Source organism: Guillardia theta, assembly GCF_000315625.1.
Source record: "Guillardia theta CCMP2712 unplaced genomic scaffold GUITHscaffold_69, whole genome shotgun sequence".
Classification (NCBI taxonomy): Eukaryota; class Cryptophyceae; order Pyrenomonadales; family Geminigeraceae; genus Guillardia; species Guillardia theta.
Genome location: NW_005434605.1, coordinates 252,065 through 268,345, shown reverse-complemented (window position 1 = coordinate 268,345; position 16,281 = coordinate 252,065). Strand labels below are relative to the sequence as shown.

At 51.9% G+C, this 16,281-nt stretch overlaps 6 protein-coding genes across 6 annotated transcripts; 3 read left to right on the top strand and 3 right to left on the bottom strand.

Annotated features, from left to right (window-relative positions):
• Positions 1–469: 469 nt before the first annotated feature.
• Positions 470–2,219, top strand: GUITHDRAFT_142947 (hypothetical protein; the record flags this gene model as incomplete). The annotated part of the gene is made up of 9 exons (XM_005827147.1): positions 470–709; positions 837–971; positions 1,176–1,286; positions 1,344–1,462; positions 1,511–1,592; positions 1,637–1,861; positions 1,926–1,990; positions 2,038–2,097; positions 2,144–2,219. 9 exons carry the CDS (start codon positions 470–472, stop codon positions 2,217–2,219), a joined length of 1,113 nt encoding a protein of 370 aa, XP_005827204.1.
• A 179-nt stretch (positions 2,220–2,398) lies between these two features.
• GUITHDRAFT_113704 (hypothetical protein) lies at positions 2,399–4,639 on the bottom strand (the record flags this gene model as incomplete). Its single annotated transcript, XM_005827146.1, has 14 exons — positions 2,399–2,522; positions 2,569–2,651; positions 2,698–2,867; positions 2,912–2,966; positions 3,024–3,101; positions 3,277–3,342; positions 3,473–3,518; positions 3,568–3,624; positions 3,666–3,825; positions 3,870–3,940; positions 4,010–4,057; positions 4,104–4,345; positions 4,407–4,539; positions 4,584–4,639. 14 exons carry the CDS (start codon positions 4,637–4,639, stop codon positions 2,399–2,401), a joined length of 1,389 nt encoding a protein of 462 aa, XP_005827203.1.
• A 116-nt stretch (positions 4,640–4,755) lies between these two features.
• Positions 4,756–6,650, top strand: GUITHDRAFT_164740 (hypothetical protein; the record flags this gene model as incomplete). Its single annotated transcript, XM_005827145.1, has 13 exons — positions 4,756–4,797; positions 5,040–5,113; positions 5,172–5,256; positions 5,307–5,349; positions 5,409–5,452; positions 5,502–5,618; positions 5,828–5,913; positions 5,962–6,028; positions 6,073–6,123; positions 6,175–6,258; positions 6,305–6,343; positions 6,399–6,461; positions 6,510–6,650. The coding sequence occupies exons 1-13, from the start codon at positions 4,774–4,776 to the stop codon at positions 6,648–6,650; spliced, it is 918 nt and encodes a 305-aa protein (XP_005827202.1). The 5' UTR covers positions 4,756–4,773.
• A 263-nt stretch (positions 6,651–6,913) lies between these two features.
• On the bottom strand, positions 6,914–8,932 carry GUITHDRAFT_113702 (hypothetical protein; the record flags this gene model as incomplete). Its single annotated transcript, XM_005827144.1, has 1 exon — positions 6,914–8,932. The coding sequence occupies one exon, from the start codon at positions 8,930–8,932 to the stop codon at positions 6,914–6,916; it is 2,019 nt and encodes a 672-aa protein (XP_005827201.1).
• A 5,127-nt stretch (positions 8,933–14,059) lies between these two features.
• Positions 14,060–14,666, top strand: GUITHDRAFT_75734 (hypothetical protein; the record flags this gene model as incomplete). The annotated part of the gene is made up of 4 exons (XM_005827143.1): positions 14,060–14,146; positions 14,192–14,332; positions 14,378–14,479; positions 14,526–14,666. The coding sequence occupies 4 exons, from the start codon at positions 14,060–14,062 to the stop codon at positions 14,664–14,666; spliced, it is 471 nt and encodes a 156-aa protein (XP_005827200.1).
• GUITHDRAFT_154192 (hypothetical protein) lies at positions 14,665–15,166 on the bottom strand. Its single transcript, XM_005827142.1, has one exon. It carries the CDS (start codon positions 15,005–15,007, stop codon positions 14,792–14,794), a length of 216 nt encoding a protein of 71 aa, XP_005827199.1. The 5' UTR covers positions 15,008–15,166; the 3' UTR covers positions 14,665–14,791.
• Positions 15,167–16,281: the final 1,115 nt, after the last annotated feature.

Genomic DNA, 16,281 nt, shown 5'->3' with positions numbered 1-16,281 from the left:
TTGAAGGGCTCCAATGAACTGATCTGAACCAAGACAGCGAGTCTGCTACTACCTCAATAACTGGCGGCCGGTCAAGATCGGACGAGGCGAAGGACAGGAGGAAGCTCATGGCGGGAAGCCTTGCAGGCCTCTGACTTCAGAGGACACAAGGAAGTGAAGGCAGGTTGTTGTCTCTGCGTGGGAACAGCGGCAAGAGGAGACTGCCCTTCAACAGGACTGCCATTGCCCAACTCGGCGGCTGGTCCAAGGGGCCACACGTCCTCAGGAAGAGAGTACCCCCATTTTCCCTGAGATTCTCAGTGCATTCGTGGGTAGGGGTACCGCTACAAAAATGACCACGAAACGGACGGCGGGTGAAAAGCTATGAAAATGCCGGCAGTGTGCGGGGCCAACGAGTCCGGCGGAGTCCGAACAGCCGGGCCCGGTGGCATTCACTGAGACTTTCTCTGACTGGGGTGTGGCCAGCAGAATGGCGATCACAGGGAGGAGGAGGTTGACCAAGGAAGAGCTGGGGATACGAGAGGACGAGGAGCAGGAGATCTTCGAAAGCCCTGGAAATGTTCTCGACGAGGATGGAGGAGAGGATGAGCGGGAGCGGGAGATGGAGATCTCTCTCATGGAGAAAGAGCTGGAAGTTGGGAGGCAAGCAACATGCACCAACTTTGCTGCTCCCCTCCTCGCTGACTGCCCTCCTGCAGGAAGGGGGAGCGTGAGAGGAAACCGTCCAATCCGCCAGGGATAGATCGAGGACCGCTAGAGCCGGCGAAGGCGAGGAGCCTCTTTCAGGTGGGATGGACTACTTCCTAGCATGTTGCCCTTGCTGACTCGACGAGCAGAAGAAGGAGGTGACGGCTCTGACCGCTGAGAAGAATTTCTCAAGCTCAGGTCAAATGTGGAAGAGAGGAGATTATCGGGTCTTGGGGTGTGAGGAAAGGAGGTTCGAGACTCCTGTGGACCGATACAGTAGATTGGTGAGCCTCTCAGCTTCAACGACGAATTGCTCATCAACTCCCCATAGATGGCCGAGGTCCAGGATCTAGAGAGAGATCTGTTGCAAGCAGAGCATGAGTGCGAACAAGAAGGGCAGGACGTGAACTTATTGTTTCCATCGCAACTGAAGCAAGAGGCAGCCAGTAGCCCCCTTCCATGCTGCCGCTGACGGCTGTGGGCGGCAGGTGGCAGGTTTGGTGGAGCGGCTGAAAACTCTTGATTCAAGAACAAACAGCATTCCAGTGAGAGACAAGTCTGCGCCAAAGAGTGTCTTGGACGTCGTCGAGAACTTGAAGGTGCACATAGCCCTTGTGCCTTCCTGCCCCAGCTCCACTGGTGAATCCCCATGGCAGAAATCGGACGTGGCGACCAAAACCGCAGAGCAGAACAAGGAGGAAGCGACTGACGTAGCACACAAACGGGATGTTATCAGCTTCCTGTCTCTGGACTCGCGCATCTCGCAGCTTGAAAGGTCTTTCTGCTCGTTTCTGCGCTGGTCGAGAGTTCAACTCTCGCGCAGGACCCTGGGAGACGGCGACATGGCAGGCGTGTACCCTGACATCAGTTGCGCTCTTGACAACTTGGAGAAGAGACTTGCTCTGGTTCGCTATGTGCCTCTTTCCTTCGGATCGTCATGGCCATGCAGGTGGAGCCTGGAACCCTCGAGGCGGTCGCGAAGCAAGTGAATGCGCTCGAGCAGCGGTTGCAGAAAGTGGGGAGGAGTAGCCAGAAGCCCAGCAAGCCATCATCGCAGGGTGCAGAGGCTGATTCCGAGTACAGTCAGCTAGCAGGACTCGCTGAGACTGTCGAGCGGTGGGACAGTGTGGCCATGACGTTGCCTACCCTGATACAGCGACTGCGATCCTTGGGGGTGAGTGACTTGTGGAGGACACAAGGGTGGGAACTGAATGAATGCCTGATTGTTCGTCTCTCAGAGTCTGCACGACGAGGCCAGCAGGATAGTGTCTGACGTGGCATCTCTCAGGAACTTGAGCTCAAGGTCGCTCAGCATGTGACGGGCCCGCTCCGATGTTGACGTTGTGCCAGGACGTCGAGCCTGCTCGAAGCACAGGAGTCTGCGATGGAGAAAGTCACGGCGTCGCTCGAGTGAGGATGAGGCTCAAATCCGAGATAACGACTGAGAGATCGGCAGGTCCAACATGCAGGTGATGGCGAGCAACCTTGCCAACCTGGAGGGGCGACTGGCTAAGCTAGAGCAAGGGAAGTAGATTGGCGATAATGAAGGAGCGAAGAAAAGGATGAGACATGGCTGAAGGCCGTCACAAGTGCTCTCACAGACGTTCATGTTCACTACCAGTACACTCCTCGCACGGAAAGATCACTTTCTTTGGGGAGGTTGAGAGGCATCTAGTCACAACGCTCAGATTTGAACACGAAGAGCAAGGAGTCAAACCACTCTCAGACTTGCTCGCTTCATAGGGAGCAGCAGCTTCCACCATCCCTTCCTCGGGCCGAAGGCGACCTGGAGGTTCTCCGAAACTGGAGCCTTTCGCCAGATCTCCCGCACAACGCTGATGGTGGGGCGTGAAAAGAGGCCGAACACGGGAATGCAGGCACCTGGTGAAGCCGATCTTGTACTTGTACATGTCGATCATGAGAGCTTCGCGCATGGTGAGGTTGCAGGCAAGGAGGAAGAAGACCTGTAGGAAGTCAGCCACAAGTTGGAGCCTCCCATGCTGAACTTACGATGAAGGTGAAGGCGGAAATCACCATCGCCACGAAGACGACGGCGACGGATACCGCAGACAGTGCGAAACATTTCTGATTGGCTGCGGGGCGAAGTTGAGAACGAGTCTCCTTGCTCATGGGAGGACCTTCGGAGGACAACTTGACGGTCTCAGAGAGCTGACATGCAACTTTGACAACCTTGAGTCATGCGCCTCAGAGTCGAGCTGCTAACCTGAGGCAGGAATGACGAGCAGGCTGCCGTAGATCATGGAGAGAGACATCTGCAACTGTCCACGAAGTTCACCTCCCCTCTCCTCCCGCTATCTCCCCGCTATCGCTCTCACCATCATCGCAAAGAAGTAAATTTGATTGTGCGCCCCAACGCAAACACCGAGGAAAGGACAGTGGTGGTCGCATCGGACCTGCCCGATGCAGGGATGGGATCAGACCCATGATTGAATTGAGAGCGAACAGGAACGAAGAGGAGGGATAGCAGAGAGGGGCAGCACGGAGACATTGAATCGCAAAGGTTGAGGTGAAGCTGAACAGCAGAGCAGAGCTGGGGGATGGAGTGAAGGCAACTACTGCCGTTCGCACCACATAGCTCGCACAGACGGAGCAGAAGTGCCCTCGAGCAAGGTCCCCGTCGGTTCCCAGTGGCCCCTGAGAAGGACGGACATCAGCTGGAGAATCAAGGAATTGAAACGCTCGCCTTTTTCTTCTTCTCAACCTGCTCGAGATCCCCTGCTTCCAACTGGAGCGAGTCAGACCGGAAGTGAGCTGAGGTGGGTACCGTGTAGCTCCAATGCTCGTCGTCCACTCGATCCTCCGAGGACACCCTGCTCATCTCATCTCTCATCCTGCCTCTCCCACATCACAGGATGCTACCTCTCGCTGCCCTCGTCGTGGCAGGCGGACGGCTTCGTACCAAAGATGCACATGTACCTGCACCTTGCTGAGGGGAGGACGGGGGGAAGTTGGCGGACCAGTTGAAGTAGAAGCAAACATGGAAGTAAAGAGACGGGCAGAAGTGAATGAGGAACCAAGAAGTGCTGTGTCTGCATGGCGGGAGGTGCTTGATCAGGACCTCTGCACCATTGCACAGCAGCGGGACGATGAGGTAATGATGTATGATCGTGCAGCCCTCTGCGAAGCCTCACGATAGGAAGAGAGCTTGTCATATCACATACCAACGCATCCCAGTGAGAAGCACACGAAGATCATCTCTATGAAATGGACAATCGACAGCTTCCTCCCCCTCCTGCAAGGAAAGATGGTCACAGTCGCTCAAACCCCTCCCCCTCCCCCCTCCCCCCATCATCCTACGCACAATTGGAATAGAGGCCTCCTCGCCGCCTTCATGAACTTGGCGATGTACCTGGGCATGTTCGAGTGACGCTCTCCCTCAACATGTCTGAGATCACCGTCCCAAGGTCAAGCTTGCGATGATGTATCCCCCGAAGAAGAAGCTCCCCCAGAACACGTAGCGGTGGACCGAGCTATGGATGTGCGAAGTCGGCAAGGCGCCACCTGACGAGTGATGATTGGCAGCCTGCTGCTGCCTCGTCACGTTCGACATGTGCAGTTTCACGTCTGCTCCAAGTTTGAGCGTGGAGGGATGGAGAGAGGTCAAGGTACTGATCGTGTCGTTGGCCCGAGACCGTGTCTGTGCAAATGGAACAAGCGTCACCGGGACCGGGGAAGGAAGCATCAAGTCTGACTGTCACCTCTGGCTCGTCTCGGATCTCGAAGACGTCCATCCGGATGCTTTTCTTGGGCTTGCTCGGCATGCTGACATACTTCACCACCAGGAACAGACCAGCGAAGCAGGCGACGTAGAGGAGAGAGTCGCATAGAAACCTGCTAGAGAGCATCAAGGATGAGCAGCGTGATGGTCGTAGAACCTGACGGTGGGGGGGATCGTTCCTGCGCTCCTTCTCTTCCTCTTCCCCCCCAGCATGGCGCTACCTCAACAGGAGGGTCATAATGGCTATGACGGCCTGCATATGGCCAGCATCGGGCGCAGAAAATCTGGAAGTTGAAAGTTTGCAAAGTTTCTGAAAAATCCGAAAGTTTGAAAGTTTCTCGGCCTCCATGTCGGCTACGGTCAAGCGTGAGGTAAGATCCTGCTGCTGCTGCTGACGATGGTGGTGGTGGTAGTGAGGAGGAGGAGGAGGAGGAGGAAGGAGGAAGAGAAGAAGAAGGAGAAGAAGAAGGAGAAGAAGAAGAGCAAGAAGAGAAGGAGAGAAGGAGAGGAGGAGGAGGAGACGGTCATGGTGATCAAGGAAGAGAGAAAGAAACAGAAGGAGACGAAGGGGCGCGCTGTTGGAAACCCGTTCTTTGACAGGCATGATCTGCAGGAGCTTGAGAAACTCGTCTACCAGGCAGTATGCAACCTCGGCTACTCTCCGAGCGATGCCGAGATCATGACGAGGTGGGTCGGAGGGGTCATAGACCACTGCTGCCTGATGCTCTCCTCTGCTACCTCCCAGGGTCATGATGTTTGCGGAGATCCACAACAACAACCAGGGAATCTCAAAGCTCTACCGGCCGCAAGACATGGGCTTCAACCCCCAGGTCCTCCACCCTCACTGATGTGAAGGTCACGAGTCAGTATCCGCCCTCAGGCCGGCCCGCTCATTTTTGAGAACGAGACTCCCCAGAGTGTCGGTGATGATCCTCTCTTCGCTCTTGTGAGGTATCCATCGCTCACGCGCCGTCTGTCACAGTTGTGAACGGAAACAAGCGCTCGGGAATGGTTGCACTCGAGACGGTGAAGTTGTTCGTGCCCGAGGACCCTGGGGGAGATGCGGTTGGTGCAGGCAGTGGAGAAGGCGCTGCAGAAGGCAAAGGCAACAGGGTTTGCGATCTGCGGTACTCACAACACCTACACGTCCACTGGCATGCTGGCCTACTACACGTCGAAGATCGCCAATGAAGTGAGGAATCCTTTAGTTTGCTATAGTCCATGCAGACTGACGTTTCCTCCTTGCTTCTCTCCTCGATTTCCTCCCCCCCTCTTTCATCCTTGTCTCCTCGCTCTTCCTCCCCTCATCATCTCCTCGCTCTTCCTCCCCTCATCATCTCCTCGCTCTTCTCCCCTCATCATCTCCTCGCTGTTCCCTGGGTCTTCCCTCACTCTGCTCAGGATCTGATCGCAATCGTGATGGCTGGCAGCCCCGAGATGGTGGCGCCGGTCGGAGGCAAGCAGGCTGTCTTTGGGACAAACGCCATGTGAGAAGCGGTGGAATGGGCGCTGAATGGCTGACCGTTACGAGCAAGTTGCTTTGGGATCCCTGGTCCAGAAGACGGCCCTCTCATATTGGATATGGCGACGGCCGCTACTACGGTAGAGGCCTGCGGGACTGAGGCGGGAGGCTGAGAAGCTGGCAGTTGTTTGGTACTGTCAGCGCTAAGGCCGCTTCCCAGCTCCTCCCTCCTGGGGTCTCAACCGCCTTGTTGAAGTCAGACTCTTCTCACCTTCCTGCCCACCAGGTTGCCGTCGACAGGGACGGGAAGCCGACCAGAGATCCCGACGAAGCGCTCAAAGGAGCCTTCCTCGCCTTCGGAGGCTACAAGGTTTGGGATCCCCTCGTTTGAGCGCGGGGATTGAAGGTCTCGGCAGGGGGCAGGGCTCAGCCTCGTGGTGGAGCTTCTGACGCAGGTGACACAAGCAGCAGCAAGTCAGCTGTCAAGGCTCCTGACATGCGACCTGTCAGGCTCTGTGCTGGGGAGCGATTCCCGGAGGGACTGAGGAGGCACATGTAGGCACAGGAAGGAAGGTAAACCCCTCCTGCTGTCGCTCCCTGCTTTTCAGTGCATGTTCGCAGTGGCGAGAGAAGAACTGGGCAAACTTGGTGATTGCCCTCGACCCTAAGCTGCTGATGCCCACACAGCTCTACAAGCAACGAGTAGCAGAAGTGATGAGGGGAAGGCTGATGTGCTTTGAGGGGCTGACTCGAAACGCGTGACAGATCTGTGCTCATGTGAAGAAGAGTGGACCCACTGTTGTGCTCCCGGGAGAGATCGAGAAGCGGAATCGAGACAAGAACCTCAAGGCAGGGACGCTGACGATCTCATCGGGTATCTTGCAACAAGTGAATTCACCGAGTTACCCTGACACGACCCATAAGGTCTTTACGAGAACATTCAGAAGTTGGCAACCAAGAGATCAAAGATGTAATGCAAGAGGGGGGACGAGAGAGTGGGGCTTTTCTTCGCTTTTACTTAGATTTTATCCGTTAAAGTTGCTTCTGTTCTCGAACATGTCTTTTACCCGATCTCTCCCCAACAGAATGCTGCCGATCCCTTGAGCAAGCTGATTGGCTGAATCCTCTCCTACGATCGTTCGACCAGCAGCTGCGGCAAAGGAAAGAACTCCTGATACTGCGCTGACAGCCTTCGGGCTGACCACTTTCGTGATGAGGTCGTCTGAATCCGAGGATGAATCTGATGCCATATCATTGCACGTTTTGCGCAACCTCCACTCCATGAGCACTTTCTTGATCAAGTTGTAATTCGTTGCAAGCCACAGGTAGGCAGTCAGGTGCATTAACTCCTTTGCATCTTTGACAGCGTCGCCCCAGTTCTTGACAAGCCTTGATCGTAGCTTGGACGCATATCGCAACTCTGCAGTCGATCTCATACTTTTGAACATGCGTTTAGAAAAAACCACTTCATTCCAGCTTTGCAAAATCTTGAGAGAATCCTTGGAGTTGCGAAATTTGTCTGCTATCAAGCCATTGGAGTCCTCAACAAAAATGTCTACCGCAGCGTCCACGTTCCACAAGTGCTGATTTAGACAATCGAATGCATCATCACGATTCTTTGGAAAATTCTCGAGCACGCTTTGACAGTTTATGCAATAATTTGATCCCTTCATGTCCAGATTCTTGAGTCGTATCTGTATCTGATCCATGTACTTGTCGACGACTCGTTGTTCCACTTTGCGAGCTTGGTCTTCAGTTAGGGGTTCAACGTTGTCGAGCTTGACGTTGACACGTTTACCATGAACTTGAACCAAGACAGAGGTATCTTCTTTGCGCACAACAAATGCTTCGTTGCCATTAAGTTCCGATCTATCATGAAGATTCTTCAGTTTTACCCAAGATTTCTCACGTATCGTAATGTTGTCTTGACTCACCTCATGGGTGCTTCGCCTTTCAGATCCTGCATCGTCACGATGCTTGGCGCCGCCTTCGTTGCCTCCCGAGCCTCTTCGCTTCGCCGATTTTGCAACGGATTTACGGACACTTCCTGATCTTTTTACAGACTCTTTCAAGGTTTGGTAATGATCAATGTCCAGGTCTGGCCAAACATTCTTGACGAAGTCTGGCAAAGGTCCGAGAACAACAAGACCAGGCTCTTGAATGTTGTTGGCTGCGAGATTCGTTTGGGCGCTTTCTGCTTGTTCTTCCACCTTGGTCGAGCTCTTCAAAGCCATGTCAGACTTGGGCTTGGGATACGTCGCTTTGAACTCAATCCACGATTCGAATGCGTCTTTTTGAGCAAATTGAACATACGTTCGCAAGCTTTCCAGGGAGTATCGGAGTAATTTTTTGTTCATTTCATGCAGGCGTTTCCATGCACAAAAGAAGTCTTCAAGGCGGTTGCGATTTGAAGATTTCACCATCTCTAGATAGAACACGTATACTGCTGCATCATACTCAGGCCGTACTAATGGATCTGTATTCTTCTTGACCTTAGACCAACCATGAAACGCCCTGTTCACAGCGATGTGTGCGAAAGCTGTACCCTTAGGAATTGATTCAACGTGCGAAAAACTATAACCATATCCAATCAAGCTGCTCATAGCCTCTCCTGCACCGAATATACCTTTCCTACGGTACGCATTCGCGAGCAATGAAACCTTCTGGAGAGCTGAGTCGAGAGGAGAGATTCCGAGCTTCGGGGACGATCTCCGCAGGTGGGTTGGGCTGGGAGTCCTCCAGGATCGCACTTCATCAATGAACTTGTCGACTTTTGCGGGTTTTCCAGCGAACAGCCTCATCGGCACTCTCTGCTTTGCTTCTGTTTGAAATGTCACACGAAGATGGTCGGGAAGTTCGGGGCCATCGCTCTGGTTCAACAGGTTCAGGTCGAAAGCATGGTTCTCCAAATCCTCTATGAAAAGAAGCTTCCATCCTATCTGTAGACCACATGAATCTGCAGAAGAGCCTGCTTGAACCCCTGCCACGATGAACCCAGCCTTGCGATCGTATCGAAGTCGAACTCCATAGCGCTCGAGCTTCATAATGTGCAGTGGAAGAGTTGAAAGAAGCTACTGCCAAAGCTCGAAACCGTTCCAAACTTTCAACCGCAGGACTACACGGAGCTGTCTCATTTTCTATTTCTTGTCGTGATGTTATGATACATCATGGGCTGTGAGATTTGAGGAAAAGCAGAAGTCAGTGTGCAAATCCTGAGGAGGATGAGGAAACAATTCGGGTGGAACAACCAGCAAGAAGAGGGGAAGTGTTGAGCAGGGGTGTGCGAGGAGATGAGCGAGAAGGGCTAGAGGAGGGCTAGAGGAAGAGGAGTCTCACTGAGCTCGCTGATCCCCACATGGAGCTCATCCCCAGTAGATTCACTTCCGACATGTCGAGGAGCGGGAGGCGGCGGGAGTCCTGACCCGTTAGTGGAGACCGGTGGGGTTACTACCTGGGGGTGGGGTGTTTCAAGGGTAGGAATGAGGGGTGAAAGATCGAGGATTAGCTGGTAAGAGGGTAGGGTACATGGAAAGCAGGAGGGGTAAAAACTTGAGCTGATGAACGTGGAAATGTAGGGGTACCTCGAGGGGGGAAAGTAGGGGTAGACGCACTTAGGATATGTGACAAAAACAAACCTTATCGGACCGGGTGATAATAGGTAAGATCTTCTGGCTATTGGGTGGTAGGGTGGTATTGGCTTGTAGTAACGGTCGGGATGAGGAGGAACTACAACGAGACCGTTTTACCTAGCACATAACGGTAATCGTTACGAAGCAATAAACGTACTCATGTTGCAAACGTTATTTCCAAACCGGTGTATTGTAACAGTTCGAATTTCGTGGGCCCTTCCAGTTCCCGCCAAGCCATGGTAGGAAAAGATGGACGGAGAATGCAGGGATGGAGGGGGGAAGAGAATGGAGAGGGGGGAGAGGATAATGTAATTCACCAGGATAAGAGATTGAATCGTATGGCAGGAAACCGCAGAGGTCATCGAGGAGAAAGGAGCTGAAAGTGCGGGAGGAGGCGATGTATCCCCTCCAAAACCACTCCAGCAACAGAAGTTGACCGCCATGTTCTCAAAGTTGCTGAATGCCACAAGGCGCAAGGATCCGTTGGACTGTGGAATCGCTGAGAAATCAGGCATTGAGCGGCAAGGGATGGTTTCTGAGACCGAGGAGATGAAAGATTCAGAGATCCTTCAAACGCCTCAGAACCGAAGAAGTGTGAACCAGGAATCAACCTCTGCGTCTCCAAACGATGGGATGAGCATTGCCTCTACGGTCAAGACAGGCTCCAGCCCTCAAGAATCTACAAACTTCCACCGCAGAAGTGCGATGGAAGACATGGGGGGCAGCCTGGGCTCTTCTCCTTCAGCTAAGGACACCAAGTCTGATTTGAAGGGAGAGTTCGAAAAGAATCTCATTGGTTTCCAAGGACAGGATAGCGAGGAGCCCAGTGCAAACCAGAAAAAGCGGAGGAGGAGCTCTCCCACAGATCAAGCAAAGCAAGTCACGGGCGACGCTCAAAACAAGAGATGCAGACCCAGCAAGCAACCAAACTCATCTGGGAAGGTAGCAAAGGCAAAGGCTAAGGACGCAGCTGAAAAACCAACCCTTTCTTCGGGGAAAGGTGGCACATCGAAACCCTCTAAGTCGGTAAGTTGTGCAGATAAGCTTCTGATTCACTGTGGGTGATCGGTGCTTTAGCTCGAAGTTCCCTGCGAAAGTTCCGGCGATGAATGGAGAAAGGAAGGCCATCCATTCATTGGGCGTGGAATACTCAGGTCAGTCCAGAATGACAATGGCCAATTGGAAGAGGGCTGGGGAAAAGTTCTTGGCTGGTTGAGTGCATCCGAATCGGATTTCATCAGCGAGGTGAGGTCGTAGCCTTACACAGAAAATATTCTTAAGGATTGTTTCAGAGAACATCAGAACCTGCTGCTTTATGGCGTATTGTATTTGATGATGCAAGTCTAGGAGAAGAGGACCTAGAAGAAGACGAGGTATGCTATCGGACTTTGTCTCTTTCAACTGAAATTCTTCTCAGGTGACTGAGGCGATAATCGCTTGGGAACTTGCTCAATACAAGCGGAGTCTAACGAAACGTGCTGGTGGCAAAAAGAATCAGTCAAGGAAGTCAAAAGGCAAAGATCAGACAAATATTACACCGGAAGCTTTGAAATACTACTTTTTGAACGAAGCTGATGACGGAAAGAGTATTCCTGAATTGGCCCAGCAACTGCATGTGGATGCTAAGGTGCTTGTTTCTCTCCCATCAAAAGGTATATTTCCTCCTCCTAACCCTTGTGCCTCTCAAGGATCTGGTGGAGCTCAACTCTTCACGGCTTGAAATGCTAGCAAACGACGACTCATGCAGGCTGCCAGCGCACACGCTCCTTTTGCTTCCTTCCAGTCGCGAGACATTCGTACAAATAGAGATTCCATTGCAGAATTGCCCTGAACCGTTGCAACGGGTAGAACAGAACCAAGCCACGGAAGAGAAAGATAGAATCGAAGAGCCTAATTCCACTGAAATCCAGACGAATGAGGAAAAGACAGAGTTATGCACAGACCAAGTTCAGACTCAAGCTAACACTTTCGACAAAAGCAATTGGCATCTTGCGATAAGACCTAGCGTGAAGTTTCCACCCTACCCTGGAGTAAGTTTTCTCTAGGAGCTTGACAGCCTTTGATGAAATCTTTTCAAATTAGGTCACTGAAAACCACGGGGAGTGTCTTGCTATGGAATTCATTGAGCATTTTCATTGTCCATTTGTCAAGAAGAACGGTACTACATACGCAACAGACGATTTTGAGGCCGTTGCTCCGATAACAGCCAAAGTGGATGATAATTGGGGGGTGAAAGACCATTTTGATGCTTCATTTCGAAAACCTTATCTGTGCGACAGGGATGTGACCTGTGCCAGAAATGGAGAAGAACCAGCCTAATATTATCCGAAGATGCAGCATTCCAGTGTTCTGACGTTGGCAAATCATGTGCTGATCCGGAAGATGAGTATGATGAAGATGAAGAGGTATACTGAGGTTGATTTGGTACTCCCGACAAATGATTACAACTGTAGATGGAAGTGGAAAATAATCAGGACGAGGTCATCGCATCAAGGCTTCCAATAAAGGGTAAAGACGTTACAGTTGACCGAATTGGTATGGGATCTCTGTGGAGGCAATTTATGTGAACCTTGCTTCAGGAGCGATAGTGTATGACAAGGCTGGCTACTGGGATGACAAACTGGTGTTTCCGGTTGGATACGAATGTGTCACGAGGTCTTGTTTTGTAGCTAACGAATTAAGGAGCCTCTGATTCTTCATGCTTCAGCTATGTCGACTTTGTGGACCGGACGAAGCAAGGTCAATACAAGTGTACGATAGCTCATGGACATCGTGGACCACTCTTTTTTGTCATGCCTCTGAAGGAAGATGGAAAGGTCTTCTTGAATATTTTTTAAATTTTGTTGGACGATTCTGAGTTTCAAACAGCCTCTTCTTGAAGAAGCTTTTGAGGGCTCAAACCCAAGAGAAGTTTGGAACAAAGTGAAGTCTGCGGTGGCCGGAAGGCAGAATTTGGATTCTTCCAACATGAGCGACCTGAAGGGAGAAGAGGAAGTTGAAGGTGAATTTGAATACGAATGTCTTCGGTGCTAACATTGCTGTAGACAATAATGCTGATGAAAGAAGTTCAACCCAAGAAACAGACATGGATCTTCAAAGCATTCCTTTGTCTTCAGCGAAGATTCAGGAGAAGGACTTTCAGGATGATTCAAGCCTGTCCGCAGAACGCAGGTCTAATACAAAAGTCAATGATAATAGTCCGAAGCTTGTTGCTGATGCAACAATTCATCAAAAATCTGGGGTCGAACTCTTCGGTCTGAATCTTCCACAAGTGATGGAACTCATATCCGATCTCCCTGGGTTCGAGGAGATAAAATTGTATTGAGTCGATGCTTCGATGCTTTCCTCTGTCGCCTTGACGACTTTTTCCAGGACTAGAGATCGAATTAAACGAAAGAAAGGACAGTTCAAGTCGCTCGAAGCTCGAATGGAACTCGTCCCGTCGACCGGCAACAGCAGCAGCAAGAATGTCCACGTTCCAATCATCAATTTGCGAACGATGAAAATCTTACTCGGTAGGATGATTTGGTATCTTTCGATTTCACATGATTCACTTTTTGGCAGGCGAGCGTGCGCCGAAGATGAAAAACCTCCGCAGATTTTTGAACAATCATCCAGACTGCGAACCGTTCGATTGTGAACATTCAACAAAAGCTGATGCAGCTTTAGTTGAAGATGCTTGTCAGGTAAGTAAAATCACAGCATCCTGTAATGCTGATGGCACTTCAGATGCACATATGTTGGGATTGTAAGAAAGGTCACTTTGCTAGTAGGAATCATGACAAAGTAAGTTTGCATGGCTTGAGGGTATACGAATTGATGTATTGGTGCAGCACGAATGTCGTATAAGGATGAAACATACCACACCAGATTGGAAAGATGATCCTCGTTGCAAGGTACCAGTGAATCTCTCCATCGTTCTTACTGAAATTCTTTGAAGGAGGACAAATTGGATCCATTTGCATACAAAAGATTGCCCAAGAGCTTCAAGTTCACATGGCGCGAAGGAAAGATCCTCAAACTGGACTACAACTCAGAAAATGAGCCAGTGCTACTTCGAGTCCCTACAAACTTCTTGCAAGACGCCTTTCAAGCGAATTTGCTGTGGGATGATGTCATCGAGGAGGTGAGGAGATATTTTCTCCAAGTTCCCTCTTGCACAAGGCATGTGGTAAACCAGATGTTTGCAGGGCGGAAACATCAGAAAACAAATAATCTTTGAGAAACGAGAGACCGAACGGAAACTACCGCGCATAACTTTTCAAAGACCTCCCTGGCCTCCTGTCTTGCCAGGTACATCCGTTGACGACAAACGACTTGAAGTGACTTGCCTTGCAGCCAATCCTTCTGGATGCGCTAGAGCTGAACCTTTCACTCCTCGTTCGTTCACCGAAAAGGCTGAGTTCACCCACATGGCCCAGGAGTCTTTCCCTCGAATCTGCAGGTAATGGACCCCATGGCATTATGGTTTGTCTGACAGTACTGGCTCCTGAAAGTGGACTGGAATACAAAGCGATGGACATCAACTCCCAATTTGATTGGATGAAAGCGAATCAGAATCGTCGGCTGGTGCTCGGACGGTCTGGCATCGAGGGGTATGGTATATTTGCAAGGCAGCCGATCTTCAAGGTCAGTTTGGGAAGTTTTACAAGGGTGTTGACTTGAGCACTCAAGGGAGAGATGGTGGTGGAGTACACCGGCGAGGCTATCAGGCCAGTGGTAGCGGATGTGCGCGAAGAGCAGTATGAAGCAGCTGGACTCGGAACGTACTTCTGGAGGCTTGAGGAATACTTGGGAGCAGGCGAGCCGCCCGAGGTGCCTTACAAGGGTGAAGGAAACGCCGTGTTTATGTGTTGGCAGGGTCGAGCTGCCATCGTGGACGCGACGATTCGGCACAACATCGGTCACTACATCAATCATTGTTGCGATCCCAACTGTGAAGCCAAGATCCTCAAGATCAATGTGAGTTGTCTTGCTGTTCGCCTGCATGGCCATGATTGCCGGACAGGGGCAACGCCGGATCATCATCTCCGCGATTCACGACGTACAATTCGGTGAGGAGCTGACGTATGACTACAAGCTGCCCTTCGAGGACAAGAAGATTCCTTGTCACTGCGGAGCCCCGACATGTCGGGGGACGATGAATTGAATTGTAAACATTTTTAACACAAACATGGTCACGATAATGTAGGAGCAACTTCGCTCTACACAGACCGCTGATACCCTTCAGCGGCTGGCCTATCAGAGCAGAGTACGGAAACCCTGACCAACATGTCAAGAGCTCGCAACGAAGGAGAGAGAGCTGTGAGTTACCACGTGCAACCCTTTGATGAAGTTTTCTTCCGGAGTAAGGATCCTGGTGAGTTCAGCCTTCAGTGAGGGAGCAGATGGGAGGTGAAGCTTGAGAATTACAAAGAGCAAAGTACCGAGAGTGCTCGTACTCTCCCTTGGACTGATAGTACGTGACTGCATGCTTTCGTCATGGGACATGCCGAGCCTGCCAAGTGTCTGACCTGTGTTGCTCGCATACATCTGGTCGCGCGAAATGTTGTGAGTCCTGCTCAACCTGACGGTGAAGATCTTGAGCGAGGTATGCGTTGAGGTTCGGTCGCTTCCCTGCACCCCAGGGCGTCAAGGCTCGATGGTGACGGGAGGAGGAGGAGGAGGAAACCTGAAACTGATGCTCTTGCCCGATGGTGAGAGTGACTTCTGTCCCCTCTTCTCCCAAGATGAGATCGAACACCTTATCAAGGGGCAGGCCATACACGTTGACATCCTCAACTGGACGGCAGTCAGACAAGGAGCCTGACGTCCTCCCTCACCTTTCAAGAGCTGGTCCGAGATCCTTATCTTGCCGCTCAGCGCTGCAGGCCCTCCTGGCACCAAGTACTTGATGTAGATACGTCCTGACTCACTGGTGGACTCGAGCAGCATGCCGACTCCGGCAAGCTTCGGCGGCATCTGCTGTTGTTGCTGGGTGGAGACGAGGATCTCTGAGGTCTTGGTGTTCTTCAGCCTCTCGATCTCCAGGTCCTTCAGCTGCAGCTCCTCCCGCAGACGCTTCAGCTCCGCATCCAGGTGTCCGATGCGCAGCTGTGTGTCGTAGATCTCCCCCTTGAGATTCTCATTCTGAGATTTGAGCTGCTCGTTGTGCATGCCCACTTGCTCCAGCTGCATCAGCTGCTTCCTGAGCTCCTCGATCTGCCGCTGAAGCTGCGAGCTCTCGACGCTCGTGCGGTGGTTCTCTTTGGACAGAAGGTCGATCTGGGTGATGTACTCCTGGACGGTAGTCTCGATGTGCAGCTTCTGCTTCCTCAGTTCCTCCATCTCGCTGACCCTCTTCCTTAGCACGTGCATCTCAGTCTTGATGTGCTCCGTTTCATTCCCCAAGATCAGCTCGTACAGCATATCCAAGGTGATCACGGGGGGGCCCGAGAGCATCTTGCGGACGCGCAGCAGGTCGTCGGCAGACCATGCTTGCTCCATGTTCATGATGCTGACGATCTTGTGGAGCTCACTCCAGGATCGGTCAGACTTGGACAGAACATCCAGTAGGTCGAGAATCTCCGACATGTAGACCCTGGGAGGACCAGCAAGCTTCGCCGCCACCTTGTCCACCTCCGAGGCAGACAGCCCGATGGCCGAGAGCTGTCTCTTCAGGTCGTGAAGCTCGTTCAGGCTGTCCTGCGCCTCGCGTTTCGCTCCGTCCGCCTCGTACATGTAGTTCTTCATCTTCTCCCGGACGGCGATCATCTCCTTCTCGC